This window comes from Lethenteron reissneri, chromosome 37, assembly GCF_015708825.2.
Source record: "Lethenteron reissneri isolate LAM-NWPU_2019-01 chromosome 37, ASM1570882v1, whole genome shotgun sequence".
In the NCBI taxonomy this organism is placed as follows: Eukaryota; Metazoa; Chordata; class Hyperoartia; order Petromyzontiformes; family Petromyzontidae; genus Lethenteron; species Lethenteron reissneri.
The window spans coordinates 11,104,226-11,121,278 of record NC_083815.1 but is presented as its reverse complement, the minus strand read 5'-3'; the positions used below and the strand labels follow the sequence as shown (position 1 = coordinate 11,121,278).

At 47.8% G+C, this 17,053-nt stretch overlaps 1 protein-coding gene across 1 annotated transcript in view; it reads right to left on the bottom strand.

Moving 5' to 3' along the window:
• Positions 1 to 778: 778 nt before the first annotated feature.
• The window catches only part of LOC133351318 (ubiquitin carboxyl-terminal hydrolase 47-like), an 18,719-nt gene continuing 2,444 nt past the window's right edge, over positions 779 to 17,053 (bottom strand). The window contains exons 2-9 of the mRNA XM_061566417.1: positions 13,951 to 14,174; positions 9,091 to 9,171; positions 7,545 to 7,660; positions 6,763 to 6,881; positions 6,250 to 6,380; positions 5,215 to 5,262; positions 3,430 to 3,560; positions 779 to 2,215 (exon numbers count right to left, since the gene is read on the bottom strand). Coding sequence (XP_061422401.1) covers positions 2,050 to 2,215; positions 3,430 to 3,560; positions 5,215 to 5,262; positions 6,250 to 6,380; positions 6,763 to 6,881; positions 7,545 to 7,660; positions 9,091 to 9,171; positions 13,951 to 14,174 — 1,016 coding nt within the window. The 3' untranslated portion in view covers positions 779 to 2,049. The remainder of the gene's footprint in view (positions 2,216 to 3,429; positions 3,561 to 5,214; positions 5,263 to 6,249; positions 6,381 to 6,762; positions 6,882 to 7,544; positions 7,661 to 9,090; positions 9,172 to 13,950; positions 14,175 to 17,053) is intronic.

The following is a 17,053-nucleotide window of genomic DNA, read 5'->3' as shown; positions in this document are numbered from 1 at the left end:
AAAGGCGGCTCTCAGGTCGGCTCAGGGCAGTGCTCTGAAGTCGAAGAACCGAAGACCAGCTAGGCTAGGACCCTGGGACCCCGGGACCCGACGTCCTTGTAAGGGCTGGGGCCGAGCGTGGACCAGTGGTCGAGACCCGGGTCAGTTGAGCCTCCCCTAGGGCACTGCTAGGTGGAGGGCTGAGAGCCAGGAATCCCAGTGTGAGGGCACGCTAGCCCAGAGGCTGGACCTCCCGAGGTAGTGGGAGTTAAGGGGAGTTCTTGTTTAAGATTATAATAAACCGTGTTGCCTCTAAAAGACGTCTCCAGTCTCCGTGGAACCCACTACACATGTATCAATGTGAGTGCATCATATATACATTGATGCTCTACGGCAGTGTTAATGAGAAGATAGAATTCGTGTTGTGGTTCATAAGTCTGAGCCCAACCTACGATGTCTGTCCTCCACAGCTGTGGCCCTTCAGAAACCTTGCGTGGGTAAAGAGCAAGGTGTAGCAAAAATACCTCGCTTCATTAAAAAAACTGTATCGGAATACGAAGATTCTCAGAGTGAGCCGCAAGCTTTTGCATTTGGCGTGTCCGCGGTGGGTCTCCAGCTCTGTAACGGCATCAGAAGATGAAGATACTCAAAAACTGAGCTTGCAAGCTTTCGCATTTGTTGTGCCCGCCGCTGTTTCTCAAGCTCCGTGAATCAAGGCTTCTCTCATCGAGGTGTTTTTATGTTTAACAGCTGCGCTGCATTTGCGAGTAAAAAAAACGACGCTTGAAAGGAAACTCGCTAATTTTTCATTGATACTGTTTATTGTATAGCAAATAAAATGGCAGAGTGACACCATTTTATTTTCCAGGTTATTTCATCCACATGTTGCTCTTTATTCATCTAATATCGACGACTGCTGCCAAGTCGTTGAAACCAGAAGTCATAAACACCAGTAATTACACGAGCGCTTAAGTTAAATACAACGCGAGATGCCAGGCAATCAGCAGTCACAACCAAAACCACATTGTACCTTCTTATGGGGGGTGGGGGAACACAACAGAGCAAAATTTAACTCAAAGAGGGGTAAAACAAAGACTTGTAATCAATAATGAACAAAGCATGAGCTAAGCTCTCGTTCTGCATGTAGCAGCATTTCAGTGTTGTCTCATTGCCTCGTAATTACAAATCTCACAAAGGGTTTCCACAAACCAGTGACCGTGCAATGTCCTGTAACATATGACACATGTTTAAACGGTCATACTTCTGGGTTACATGAGATGGTGAAATGCCGTGCGCAGTTTCATTTACAGTGCGGTAGTAGTCCCAAAACAAGGCTGGACTGAATGTTCAGCATTACTAGCACAGTGGCAAATGTTATTCCATTGGGTTTTCAGCACGTGACTTACGACCCATTGCAGATGCATGTGAACATCGTTCTCGGACGTTTAAAAAGCTCAAAATAGAGAGCAGCCGTAGGTTCATGAAAGGATACTGTTTTAATGTTCAAACGAATCGGTTGCTACTGTATATGCGAGATGATTGTATATGCACATGGACAAAAGAAACAAACATGCCAATTTCACTTACCATTTAAATCCATGCCTTCAATCAACTTCGGTCACACGCGTCACATTTGAAAAGGGTAGCAGCTTTTTGCCTTCTAGTCAAGATCTCAACCCTCAGATGCGGTACAAAGAAAAATCAGACGCAACGTATGTTGGTGCCAAATCTAGCGTCAGTTACCGAATACAAGAAATCACGTCGGGACAAATGTTTTGCGTGGCCACCAAAGCGTAACGTAAACAACCGAGCCAAGTTGAAATAAAACCCAAACAATTTCTTGGAAAAGAAAGGGGGGGCCTGGTACAGTCCTCCACAGCTACACGCCTCCCCTGCTGCTCCTCCTCCTTCCCATCTCTCCCTTTCGTGGCGAATGAGCACCCCAACCATGTCCGCGCTTGCCATGCCGTCCCCGCAAAGGCAATCGGCGCCGCGCCAGGCCTGCTCCCCCTGGGTCTGCGTCGTCGAGTTTCAAGCCAAGCCGGGTCGGGCGCCGGCAGCGGCCGGGCACTACTCTCGCGTGACCCCGCCGTCCACGTAGATCTTGAGGGCCTTCTCCTTGCGCGGCGAGTACGGCACCTGCTGGCCCCCCGTCCGCTGCAGCCGCATGCTCTCCTTCTTCTGCAGCTCGCTGCGCTGCTCGTCCGACAGCTCCTGGATGGCCTCGTCGCGATTCCTACGGCGGCACCGGCGACGACAACACGGGGAATGATCAGCGTCGACGGTGGTGACGGCGCGTGCAGACAACGGTAAAGCTACGATGGTAGCATTTGTCGCGTGCGTAAGTTTGTTGAACTTTTTCGCACCGTACGTAGCCAACCGTGCTAATCGGATAGCGGGGAAAGGGCAACGGCATAGGTACTGCCTGTTGGCACACATAGCATGCAAAAACACCTCGCTCTGATTTAAAGGGACGTTCGACTAAATTGTACGTTCGTCCGAGACTCCACTGATGTTAAGCAGCACTGAGTGCGATTGGAAGCTGGAATAGAAAGTAGCCATCCAGGCCCAAGGAGACCATATGGCGACACTTTTGGGGCAGCGATCCCTCCTCGTTCACTATTTTATCTCGCCTGTGAGTGTGACTTATCGCAGGTGTAAGATATGACTATACGGGTGAGCAGTAGCGCAGAAGTTACAGGCAAGACATAACACATGTCCTGTGCTTGGAGCCAATGCGTATTTGTAATCAAATGTTTGCCGTGAAGATGTGGGATTCGGTATTAGGTAGGAGGGGGTGTAAATTCACCACGGTCCACCAAGTCACAACCTTATCACATTCAGGCACGCAGCACTAGCGCCCTCTAGTGGTATCAAACCGTGCACGAGGCCCCTCGCTTCGATTTGAGAGGTGGGAGCCGTTGGCGAAGAAAAGCAAATTATTTTTATTTTACCAGGTAAGGCCCACTGTGGCTATGTAGCTCTTTTCAGAAGCGACCTGGCCACAAATGATAGCTCAACCAAGTGGCTTATCACGTGGGTATTTATTGCAGCCAAATACTCGAAAGGCACGTTGATTCTAAATGTGGAGGGGAAAACCGGAGGACTCGGCGAAAAATCCACACGAGCACAGGATAGGGATAGTATCCACAACCTCCTATATACCACCAGGTAAGGTCGTTAACATCTCGCTACCGAGGCACCAATGCATGCGGTGGAACTCCATGTTCATCTACGGAGGCCAGCGCATGGAGGGGAATTTGAATCTGTCCTCATGAAGGGACTAAACACTGTAGCCACAAACCGGGCAATGAGAAGTGATCGACATTTTTTTTTAACAGGAAGATTTCATCTGCCGCACTGCCGTGAAACTAGACCGAATTGTTTAGGTAACTGATATAAAACGACAAACAAATTGTTTGCCCACCACACGGGGGGGGGCAAGGTTACCTGTAGAAGACAACAGCTCCATCGTCGCAGATGTAGAGTGGCCACACATTGAGTGTGGTCACCTTAGGGTTCCAGTCCAGGTCCTGGTGAATCTCGAGCACAGAGATGTCGCATGGGAACGTCCCGCGGCCCTGTTCCCACAACACACCGCGCGCTGCTGAAGGATGCGGTTTCGACAGCCACAGGCAAAGGGTCTTCCTTACATTTAAATTACTACGAGCCTCGGTAGAAGGGAAACAAAGTGAAGTGGCCGCTCTGCTCAAACCACACAAGGTTAAATTTCGATTTAAAGCTTTCGTGACTGCAGGGATTCATCTTCTTGGTACTTTCGGTAGAGTCACGTAGAAGGGAAATAATAAACTAAAAATAAAACATAATAAAATAATTCTCACGACGTTTCGGCCACAACGCAAGCAGCCATCCTAAGGTGAAGAACAGGTCTGAAAGACAGACTTATTTGATTATGTTTAATTTTTATTATTTTATTATTTCCCTTCTACGTGGCTTTACCGAAAGAACCAAGAAGACCACACAAGGTTCTTGGCTCAAAATGAACCGTCACGTGAACTCCGGTCATCCTCGCAGCAGCGGCTTTAGGCTAACCGTCGAACAAACACTGTCACTGCATCGCGCACTTTCAGATATGTGCTTCTGCGGCCATCTGCAAAGCTCTTCTTTCCGATATTAGGAAGCCACTGGAGCTTGACATTTTAAAATCTAAATTGAAAACTAATTTCTTTAGAACTGCTTCATGTGTTTAGTTTGTTGTTCTTCCCCTCCCCCCAACCTCCGATTAGCACGGTTGGCTAAGTACGGAGCCAAAAGAGTTCAACACATGCAAACCACCATGAGGATATGTCTGTGCCAATGATTCAGCAGTCAATTACACAATCCCATGGCAGTTGCGAGTGCCAGTCTCCCAAAGGAAAAAGGTTTGACATATACATGCACAGTAAACCCTTAATATTTGCAGGGACATGCTCCTGGAGAATGTTGCAAATATTAATATTTAAAGCTAATGAGGAAAATAGGGTTAAGGGACACAAACATATATTAGGTTTAAAAATAAAATGTAAAGCTCTATGTATATATTAATGAATACATGTATTGTATAGTATTGTGTGATTTAACGTGCCTTTAATAATGATGCACAGACATTGAAAAGTGCAAATATCGACGAATAAAAAATTAACATGAGCATATAATTAGTATCTAGTACGAAATTCAAAACAAATCGTCAAGGAGAGCAGTCGCGCGCGTCAGCAGTGTGGCAGACATCGCGAGTGGGGCAACTTTCACGGCCTCACGATCCATGCCTCACCCCAGTACGTACACTACTGTACTTCTCGTTGGGTGGTCGCGAGCTATGGCCGCGAATATTTAAAACACAGCACCCGCGAATAACGCAAAACCGCGATTTATAAAACGCGCGAATATCAAGGGTTTGCTGCACAGCCCTTTTGTAAATCCACTGCTGGTCAGTGCCGGTTGCTGAAGGCAGGGAAGAAGACGACATGGGAGTATGTCATTTCTATGTCACATTCATTGCATCGTAATTGCTGGAGGAAAATGTTCAACGCATCATTTCATATCCTGGTCAAGTATTTTATGCAATGACATTTTTTTTTTATCAATCCTATCAACTTGGCAAACAATTCTAACTGAACAAATGACAACTGGAAATCCGGTGGTATCGAGCTCATGGGTAGAACCGTTTTCCCGCGTGAGTATTGGAAAACTTGGCGGCAGATTTCCCCCCCGTTTTACACCGGAAAGAGTTCTCACCTTTGCAAATTCAACATCTTCTGGAGAAATCTGACCAAGTTTACCGAGCTGAAAAAGATAAGAAAATACACCAATATACAAAGTTATTCCATTGAGGGACGTCATCGGGGGTTCTCAACAAATATTTAACTTCATAAAAGCATCCTCTCTATCGAGACCCAACAGGAGGAAGCGTTCAAACACCGCTAGCACCGATTGAAGATGCTAGTTGACGCCGCACGCAGCTGTTTGACCTCGCGACCTTTTCGCGCTCGCGACGCGAGCGCCTTTGAGCAGCGCGCCACGCGCACGCCGAGGGGATTGTTAAGCAACTCATTTTACCGTTTGATGCCAAACTCCGTGGAGATTTTTTTTCTCGGGCTACGTTATCACGGGTAACATTTACACCAGCCGACAATGCAGACAAGGGGGGTGGGGGGAAGGGGGAGGACGGCGGGTGTGTAAACTTTAGACGTACGCTCCGGGCGTGTAGATTTCGGATACTTTGAAGAGGCAAGTGGTGGTATAGGTATAAGCATAAAGTGGAAAATTACTTGAGCATTTAAACAATGTGTCCTATGTTCATTTGGCAATGGAGAATTGGCCACAAAATAGAGCACAGAGCTTTCTTAACTAGCCATCCATGGGGAATGGAGGGTGGCGGTTAATCAAATACGCCGGTTATCGAGAGTTGTACTTGTTACACAGCCTCATGGCGGTTCTCTGCTGTCGCCGTCTATAACACTTGCCGGTTAGTAGAGCACTCCGGATGGTAAAGTGCCGGACTTTCTGTTCCATGGTGTCGGACGTACTCGGGATGACTTTTTTTATCCACGTTGGGATGGTGTTGGTTAGCCATCATGCGTCAAATCAATAGCAAGCCATATTTTAACAGACTATTGATCATGACCTTTAAAAGGACACCACGTGTTATTTTTTTTGTTTTTACTTTGAGATTGCCTCATTTGTGGATCTGCCCACAGATAGCCAGGACCTTGGGGCACACACACACACAATGGGTTTCCATCCCTGCCCCCCCTTAAACACAAGCTGCACCTTTTCCTTGAGCTCATCCACGCTGTTGCTCTCCAGGACAACCTCCTCGAACGGCTCCAGCACCAGCGTCGAAGGCTTCCAGCGTCGCGCTAGCACAGCCAGCTGGGACATGCACACCATACGCTCTGGAGCTGTGGGAGACACACACACTCGTTACCGCATCAAACCGGCACCGAGGTGACGTGGCCGCACAGCGGCGCGCCGCTCGCCCGCTTGTTGCAGCCGTTCGCGGTTCATGAGCCGCCCGTAGCCACCCTGGTTAATGCGACGCGTCTATTCACCAGAAGATGCGGTGACGTTCGTCGGGAAAAAAAGACGAGGCCACGTATCGGCGTCATAATCCACAATTAGCAAATATGAAAAAGTATCGTAAATTCATTCATTTGGTAAAATCGCAAATCAATAACAGCCCCTATGGACAGGCTATACCTGTCGGTGAAACGGCGTCTTCGTGATATCGTTGCGTTTTAATAATGGCGCAAATACCAAGAGGAGAAAAATAATGATGATTACCTTCCAGAAGTTCGAGAAACACTTCCCAATTGCTGAAGATGGGGATGTCGTCTTCGTAGGTCTGCGTGTCCAAGAAGATCGTCCCGGGATTTTTCCACGTTTTCTTCCGCAAACGGAACCTGACCAAAGTTGGACACACGCGCACACTTAGCCACCTCCCCCCCCCCCTCCGCCCCAACGTCACCAAGCTACGGCTTGGAATTGACGGGTTGAAAGCTGGATTTTTGAAGTTTTGATTAAAAGTTAGTTTTGCCTGTCCAAACGCCTGTGAGACTTCACATAACCTCAAAAGTGCACATAGCCTGGCACAAGCGCCGTGGTGACATCACCGCCACTTAGTGGCGAATGGCGTTTGTTGTTGATGGTACCAATGTCTGCTCGTATTGCACGTTATTGCCATCAGCTGAGAGGCACGTGAATAGATGCGTGCCAGTTGTGGGGAACGGCGGCGCAAAGCTGCGCAACGAACCCGGGCAAACCGAGTTAAATTCCCGCTCACGACCAATAAAAACGGCGCATATTTGAACCGATCTTGGGCCTCCCCTTAGGTCGACTCAGCCTTAAATGAGTCCCTGGTGCAGTGTGTAAACATCAACACTGGGGAGACAAAGGCGGCCGGGTGTGGAAGGTTGGTCACCCACCCCATTCTCGTAACGTGCCGGCCTACATATGTGATCTTCGTGAACAGCAGTAGACCCCGACAGTCTGTTAAAGGGCATTATCTGTCTTTCCGTCACCTCAACACCCAGGTTCAGGGGCAGCGGTGAGCCGAGCACACTCACCTGTCAATGTTCAGGTGCAGTGCACACTGCTGCTGCAGCTGTGGCAGCAGCTCCTCCTTGGATTGCCGTACGGACATGCCCTTGGCAAATACGGTGTCCAGGAGGAACTTGCATGGCTAGGGTAGAGGGCATTGCAGCACACATTGCACACGATTACAGTCAGATCTCGAATATCCAGCGTAATGGAATGGACGGTAGGTGGTCAGGACAAAACAAATATGCGGATCATGAGAAACAACATGAAAATTAGGAAAAGTGAGTCGAGTAGAATGGGCAGTGAATATATAGAAGATGTCATCCAGTGTTATTATGTATTGTTGGTTCACTTGCCCTGACAATGCGGGCACCAAGTCAGTGGCCAGCAAGCGAGCGAGCAGCAGCCGTGTAAATATATAATTTTTGTATTGCCGTTGATCAATGTTTTGATAAAGAAAAACGCACCAACAATGCACAATCACTCATTGATTCAATCTAGATTGCCTGAAAACGTCTCATTTATTTAGAACTGCTTTTGTTCCTCAGTTTATTGTCTTGCCCCACACCTCCGATTTGCACGGTTGGCTACGTACGGTGCAAAAGAAGTTCTACAAACATACAGGACTGCAGAGCTTGGACAACTGTTGGTAGTGCCAGCTTGCCACCTGGCTGCTGGCTTCCAGCCTGTCTGGGGTTCCTCAGCGATTGTGAGAGGCAATTTAGATAAAGGGTGCTGCTATATGTAAACAATCTATTTTTTTTAGGCTGCCTCGGCATTTACAAAGGTACATATCGATCATGACCGGAATATACATCAATTATTTTAAATAATATAGGTGGCAACTTATCCCCAATATATCTTGTTTAGCTCAGAAATGTCTGACATATCATCCTTACGTGGCTGTAACGTTGCTACTGTAAACATTTTCTGCTGCAGTGAAATTATAAAATACAAAGGTTAATCAAAATCACATCGATTTTTATTACTGCCACTGGCAGAAAAATAAGACGTCAATGATTCGCCCATTTGAACCGACTACTGGACCTACTTCTAAAGCAGTGGTCGGCAACCACAATAAAAAGAAGAGGCATATTTCAAGAGTTGCAATGCACGTGAATACGAGACGTGGTCCTTCATGAACAACGTCCACGAAGCGGCAGTCCTTAAAGAGCCGCATGCGGCTCTGGAGCTGCAGGTTGCCGATCCCTGTTCTAAAGTAACGTTGTTCTTATCTTTTAAACCACGCTGCTCTCACACGGCTATGTCAAACCGGCGGCATGACACGTCAACAGACAGTACATACAGATTGCCAGTCTACCGAATGTGCAAGCTAACATCCGTCGTACTGAGACGACCAAAAGTGAAAATTAAAACCAGTGGTGAGGTTAGGGTTAGACTCAAGGGGTAAGCTATTTTGTTTCAGGTTACAAGTAGGCTAGGCTGTTCTGCCCTATTAGCTTGACCCCTCTCTTCCCCCTGATTTCCAACGGTTGCCTGTTCACTTATCGTGTCCACTTGTTGTTGCGATGTTGACAGGACCTCACAAGACACACGGGCGTCACCACTCACCTCGGGCTCCTTGAGCAGCAGCTGGTAAACCTTCACGCGGTACTCCCCTTTTCTAAGAGCGCGGCCCAGCCGAATGGTTACCTGCACGCGCCACGCACACCGTCAACCACACGCACGCACGCACGCACGCACGCATCCACGGGCACAAGCGAGACGTGTAAGCCTTACAGGGCACAATATCCAAAAGTGTTCACGAGATCTGGACAAGTCTCACTATTTCTAGCCTGAAATTGCAATTACTTGTATTGACAATTTTTTAACGCTCTGCGTTTATAGTAATAGGTTTTTACCCTTTCAAATGGTACAATAACTGACACCTTTATACAAGGCATCATGTTTGCAATAATCACAACACAAGCAGTCAAAATGCAAACAAAAAGAAACAACTCTGATGATGATAATGATATGCACTGTCCTTGAAGTTGATTGGTCCACACCCGAGTCAGCTTTTCTTAGAGCCTAGTCTCCATTGGTGTTGGACCAAATGACACCAAAAGGCGTGAAAACTAAAAGACAGCGCACTATCAGAGTATTGAAAGCTCGGGGTAAGCATTTGTATAAAGGTGTCAGTTTTTGTACCAGTAGAAAGGGTAAAAACCTATTACTATATTTTGCTACTGGTAAAGGAGGTCTCATAGTATGCTCTGCATTTAGTTTGTTATCCTTCACCCGCATCATGCATGTAACAATCGCATCCATACTTTCCCACCCACTGTCATGCGAGAGTAATGCTCTTTGTATGAGAGTCAAACAAATATATTAATTAGCACGGCTGTAATTTCGCCAACTTATGTGGGGACCAAATTTAACCTGGTGGGTGTTGTTTGCACAGCCATCGGTGATCGGGCTGAGGCCACCAAGCCAACGACACTCGAGAACCAGGTTGAATCATGAGCAGCCAACTGGATTCGAACCCAGGTGGGCAGTAGTGCAAACTCAGTTGCTGTGACCTAAGCCACCCCACAGCCATCTCAATAAATAATTATTTAAATAAATGTGACTCAAATGCCCTCTAGATTAATGACTGTCCTTGGAGTCAACAAGCTGAACACAACTATAAACACAGCTGCATTTTCAGTCAGCAAAGTGCTATTAAAAGAAAAGGACATGTTTACTGTACTTTCAACATAAATATTTCAACCTGGTCAGTTATGGCATTGTAAGATCATATACATAGTATTACAAGATGAAATCAGAATGTGGGCTTGTGAATTTATTTTCATATGTAACAATCTTAGCTTTTGGATTACAATGCTATAAATGGAGAGGCATTGTGGAGGTTATTTACTGTACAGCAACCACAACTTACATCAACATCTATATATATAAAATCGTGAATGTCTGTCTGTCCGTCTGTGTGTGTGTGGATTTCGGACCATACGCACTTTCATTGGACGGCGGTTGCCCCTGGCAACGGCTAGCGACGCCTTCGCCGCTTTCATTGGACCTGGCAACGGCTAGCGACGCCTTCGCCAAGGGCTGCAGTTTCATTGGACGGCGGTTGCCCCTGCCAACGGCTAGCCACGCCTTCGCCACTTTCATAGGCTCCGTAAATAATTAAATAATAGCCATTACACAGTATTGTTGGAGCGCTAGGGGGGGGGAAGGCACGCCACCCGTACCCTGCCTCTGCCGGGTGGACAATTTTGGCGAGGCCGCAGGCTCTGCACGCTACTAGGCCTCGACACCCACCACGCCACTCTGAGGTAAATTCATCAAAGTGTTTCCTACTCTTCACTCCACCCCCACCACAATGTGTGCAATTTATATTACTTTTAAACCCAACGCGCCAACAATCAATTACTTAAATGTTCACTGTACAAATAGTCATTAAGCTGGGTCAGCGTACTGCCAGTCTATCATGTAGACTGTAGCCTGCTTATTAAGCTCGGTGAGCGTACTGCCACTCTATCATGTACACTCTAGCCTGCTTACGAAGCTGACTGCGTGTACTGGCAGTCTATAATGTGGACTGTAGCCTGGTTATTATAATCGATTCTTTATATGTTCTTTGTACAAATAGTCATTAAGCTGGTTGAGCGACCCCAGTTCGATTCCAACTCACGCCCACCACCGCTGACGATTATTTGAAACGGACCTGGCCCTCCCCTAGGTCCACTCAGCCTCAAACGCGTAACTGCTGTCGTGTGTGAACATCGTCACTGGGGAGACAAAGGCGGCCGGGCATCGTGGATCCAAGTCCCGGGCGAAGCCGGGTCATGTGTATGTGTGTATGTCTTTATGTGTATGTCTGCGTGTCTGTATGTATGTATGTACGTGTGTGCATGTGTTTGTGTGTATGTATGTGTGTGTCTATGTATGTGTGTGTATGTGTTTCTGTGTATGTATGTGTGTGTATGTATGTGTGTTATGTGTCTGTCTGTGTGTCTGCATGTATGTGTGTGTGTATTGTGTATGTGTTTGTATGTGTTTGTGTGTTTACGCTCGCATTACACAAATGTGTTGCAGGTCTAAGGAGTTCCTTGCGCAGCATTGCCGCTTTATTATTTCAGTCGTTTACTGCCGTACGCACCCTGAAAGTCGTGTGTGTCTGCAGCAAGCGCGTGTATGTGTACCTATGGACGCGCGCGCGCGTGTGTTGTGTAGGGGGAACGGTAGTGTAGTGCTTAGCGTGCTGCCTGTGTCTGTGTGTGTGTGTCTGTGTGTGTGTGTCTGTGTGTGTGTCTGTGTGTGTGTCTGTGTGTGTGTCTGTGTGTGTGTCTGTGTGTGTGTCTGTGTGTGTGCGTGTGTGGTGTGTGGGGAGCGGTAGTGTAGTAGTTAGCGTGCTGTCTGTGTGTGTGTGTGTCTCTGTCTGTGTGTGTCTGCGTGTGTCTATGTGTGTGTCTCTGTGTGTGTGTGGTGTGTGAGAAGCGGTGGGTGTAGTGCTTAACGCTACGCTGCGCTACCAACCCGGCGAACCCAGTTCCATTCCCGCTCACGACCACCACCGGTGACGATTATTTGAACCTCCCCTAGGTCGACTCTGCCTCAAACGAGTAACTGCTGTAGCGTATTAACATCGCCACTGGGGAGACAAAGGCGGCCGGCCGTGGTGGATACAAGTCCCGGGCGAAGCCGGGTAGTACAGCTAGTCTACTCATACAAAAGCCCGGCCAGTATTATGTGCAGCCCTCCGGTAGTGAGAAGTGGAAATTTCCACGGCTACCGTTGTCCTCCCAACAATATTTAAAAGGCAACGGTGAGACGACCAGTGGATTCGACCACAGGCCTGGATTTGAACAAAGTGACCTTCCACAATCATGAGTCAAGTACAGTAGCCACATCACAACCTCTCCACGTACAAATGATGTGTCGCGTCATAAAAGATGTCGCTATAGAGAATCTATGCATAGAAATAAGCAGAGCCAAACAAGACTATACAATGGTAAAAAGAAGATAGGAACGTATGCCTGCGATGGCTGTGGGTATCAGCAACGGAAACATATTTACAGGTATGTAGTTATATATATTGATGACACCTGAACCTTGATTATAAGAACACAGCCAATACGGTGGCAAAGTGGTTTCACGACTCATTGAAGACCGCTTCATTGCACGATCAACACATTCCTGCGGAGGGAGCTGGTAGGAACGTTGGGTTGCTCGGTCAATGGCCAGGGTCAACGGCGGCGTGGTGTATTCCGCAAATATGGCCGACTGAGGGTGGGCACAAGCCGGCGTGAGTAGGTTAAACGTTGAGTTTTATAAGGGCACCACGGGGTGACCAGCCCCTCCCCACCCAGCCCCACCCCTCCCACCCAGCCCCTCCCCACCCTCCCTCCCCACCCAGCCCCTCCCCACAAAGTTCGACCCCTCCCATTTTTTGATGCACGACGGACGGACACAATAATCTCCTGTGGGCTGGTGGAACCAGGTGGTTCCTACCAGTATAATAAGTGATTATACACGTGACTCGTCATAACAGTGCGCTACTTTTATTCATACGCTAGTTTGCATCAGAGAAGCCTCACCGAGTCTTCAAGACTATTTTGGGAGGATCCTGCCCAGTTTTCCCAGTAATTGGGTGGGGGGGGGGGGGGGGGCAATGTTGTTATGTGTGCAACACCAATTCAATAATTTGGGTGGGGGGGGGGGGGGCAATGTTGTTATGTGTGCAATCCCAATTCAATAATTTGGGTGGGGGGGGGGGCAATGTTGTTATGTGTGCAATCCCAATTCAATAATTTGGGTGGGGGGGGGGGCAATGTTGTTATGTGTGCAATCCCAATTCAATAATTTGGGTGGGGGGGGGGGCAATGTTGTTATGTGTGCAATCCCAATTCAATAATTTGGGTGGGGGGGGGGCAATGTTGTTATGTGTGCAATCCCAATTCAATAATTTGGGTGGGGGGGGGGGCAATGTTGTTATGTGTGCAATCCCAATTCAATAATTTGGGTGGGGGGGGGGGGGCAATGTTGTTATGTGTGCAATCCCAATTCAATAATTTGGGTGGGGGGGGGGGGGCAATGTTGTTATGTGTGCAATCCCAATTCAATAATTTGCAGGTCTATTTTCATCACTGGGATGTTTGGCCCAATACTTATTCCGTTGAACGTTTTTTACATTACATTTTATTTTTACTGTGGGAGCAAACCAGAACCTGAGGGGGAAACCCCATAGACAAGGGGGAGAGAACAAATACCAACGCTACGCATACAGGCGCCCGAGTCGACAATCGAATCCCGAACCCTTTCTTGCTGCGAGGCACGAGTGCGCGGAAGCGTACTTCATGTACTTAAATGTGCGTACTTCATCATTTATGCCCTTAAATGTTTGTATCTCTGAATGTACGTACTTACTTTGACGTGTGAACTTTATGTATATACCCGTCGCCGGGCGGACAGGTTTCGCGCGCTCACCCGGTTGTCGTCGGAGAAGGAGGAGAGGGTCTCGTTGAGACGCACGCTCTCAAACTCCTGGTTGTTGGCGTAGACGCGGAAGACCTTGAACTGGCTGGAGGACACCCCCACCACGGGCTCCAGGTGGCGCTTGAACGCTGCCAGCGTCATGCGCTTGTCCACGTGCACCGTCAGGCCTGGGGGGGTAGGGGGAGCAAATGCAGCAATCCGATTGGTACGGTTGGCTACGTAGGGTGCGAAAGAAGTTCAATGCTCAAGTCACCGGGTTAATCGTGCAGCAGACTAACCACAAGAAAGACAAAGATCCCCCGTACTGCCTTAACAGACTGTGGGGTGCAAGTGCTGTTAACGAGCACCTGCGAAGGCCGGCACTGCACACGAGGTATTCGTTTGAGACTGAGTCGACCTAGGAGAGGCCCAGGTCCGGTTCACAAAATCGTCACTGGTGTTGGCCGTGAACGGGAATCGAAACTCGGGTTGCCGGGTTCGTAGTGCAGCGCGCGACACGACTGCTCCCCCCAAACACATACATCGTACATACGCCCACAGTTATGACTGTCCTCCGAGTATCAGGCAAGAGGCCCTGTCCATGATTATTTCGTTCCGAGACAATGGCCAGCTTCAACAGTGCAGGACTGATATTGCTGTGGAGAGCATTAGCCACGGCCAAACATTACAAAGGGCACACACACACACCACATGTGTACGCATACCACGCCAAAGGTGAGAGGTTACTGGAGCACATTTGAGGGTTTTTTGTGTTTGTCTTTTTTTATTCAGAGCAACACATGACCCTGCGTGCTTGAGAATGGCCCGTGGAATGAGACGTCACATAACTAGTTCTGATATATCCATTAAAGCAACTTCTTAATCCACATAATACTACAGGGGAATGTTTTCCCACATGCCCTGCAATGCACCAATGCACTAATGCACAGCAGTCAAACCAATATCTGTTACTTTTCACAGCTAAAATGTCAAATTACGTGAACTATTTTTTGATATGTATTACATAATAATACATAACGTGTATTATTTACCAAACTCTACTCTACAATAATTGCATCATAGAGTAAGATAAGATGTGCGGATGCAATCCCAACAACTGTGTTGCATTATCTCTCCAAAAGGATACGTGGCTGAACAATTTGGACCCTTGCACGCGAGAAAACAAGCGTGCATCGAGTTTTGTTGCCCACTGGAAACCACAGCCACGCAATTGCAGCTGAAACGAGCATGAAGCCCCGTCGCTTTGTCAACCCTTAACATCTTCTTGGTTCTTTCGGTAAAATCACGTAGAAGGGAAGTAATAAAATAATAAATAAAACATAATAAAAATAATTCTCACGACGTTCGGCCACAACGCAAGCAGCCGTCCTCAGGTCAAGACCAGGTCTGTCGGGGAGACAGCGTCTGAATGTCTCCCCGACAGACCTGGTCTTCACCTGAGGACGGCTGCTTGCGTTGTGGCCGAAACGTCGTGAGAATTATTTATTATGTTTTATTTTATTATTTTATTACTTCCCTTCTACGTGACTTTACCGAAAGAACCAAGAAGATGAATCCCTGCAGTCCGAAAGCTTTAAATCGAAATTTAAACCCTTAACATTTCACAGACTCCCATGCACCAACAACATTTACATTTTTATTAAACTACCCTAAGTTCCCCCCTCCCCTTTTCTTTCCCTGCATGTTCGCAATCTCCCTCCATCCTCTCACCCCTCCCTCATTTAACGACTCACTTCCCCTCGCTCACCCCCCCAGCACGATGCCCATGTGAATGCGGCAGTCAGTGGGCTCCTATCCCCTCCCCCCCTTCTCCATGGGTTCCCCTCCTGTTCTTCAAATGGCTCATCGCGCCGGGCTTGTGGGCCTCGCGAATGATACAGCTCCCAGTTCGAGTATGCTTGCCCACCGTACTGTAACTTGGGGGGGCTGCTTTGTTTTGCTACAAGAAAAACATAATATTTGACTAAATGTACTCCAAGTTCCAGTATTTGCTGACATTTCCCGCAGACCGCTTTCCCGTGGCCTTGCGGACCCAAACTAAAAGCTAACACCAAGGTCAAGTCAATTTATTTTTGGTTGATGCAAAATCAGCATCCCAAAGTGTATCATTAATCATAAAAAACAACTATTGCAGTTTAAAAGAAGATTAAAAGCAAGTTCTAGACTGTGAGTTCGTTGTTGGATGCAAGCGTCAAGAGACGTGTTGTTGCTGTCGAGTTGGGAATTGAATGCGGCGACGATGGGAGTCGAGCATGCGGATTGCCTCGGGGGAGTTGTTCCCGATGTTTGGTGCTGCATATGAGAATGATCTGGTCGCCCATTGGTTTGGTGTTTGCTTTTTGGTGGCTGGAGGAGTGTTTGGGTTGAAGAGCCGAGTAATCTGTTGTTTTGTTTGATCTGTACGAGGTTTCTGATTGGAAACTAAAGTCCACTGAGCTGTGAGTTAATTTTCAGTCCACCACGTAAACACACGACAGCTCATTGAAGTGGCTTACAGCATCATCATCATCACAGAAGTATCCATGCGAACCACCACAGGGGAGATGAAACACGCAAACTCCAAATATACACTAGGCATCGTCATGGCCGACATCCAACTCACGACCTCCTGCGTGCCAAGTGAGGGAGATAACAAGTGGTGCCCCAACCGGACCAGAGGCAACTCATGCCCAACTGTAATACTGTAGTAAAACTACCAATGGCTAAAAAAATAAGACTGCTGATGACAGGGAAAGTTGAAGTGACCAGAGTTTTCCTGCTAAAATGAATGCTGACAAACTAGCAAATCACTCTGCGTTCTGACGACATGGATTTCTGGGACGTTATCTGCAAACCTTTCAAGATGACACATCATTTCAAGTATTCTTTTCCAAGGCATAGGAGCCGCCGCAAGTATGGTAACATCTATAAATGCTGGGATGGGGGCGGCTACTGCTCAGTTCTACCAGCCACCACACCGCGCAACCGTGGAGGTTGGAGTGGCAGCCTTGTAACGGATATCGCGTAAGGATGCGAGGGGTGAGGCGTGAGGTGTGATGGCATTAACCGCACTCACTGGCCGCGTCTACCCATGAACCATGACCATCTTGGAGCC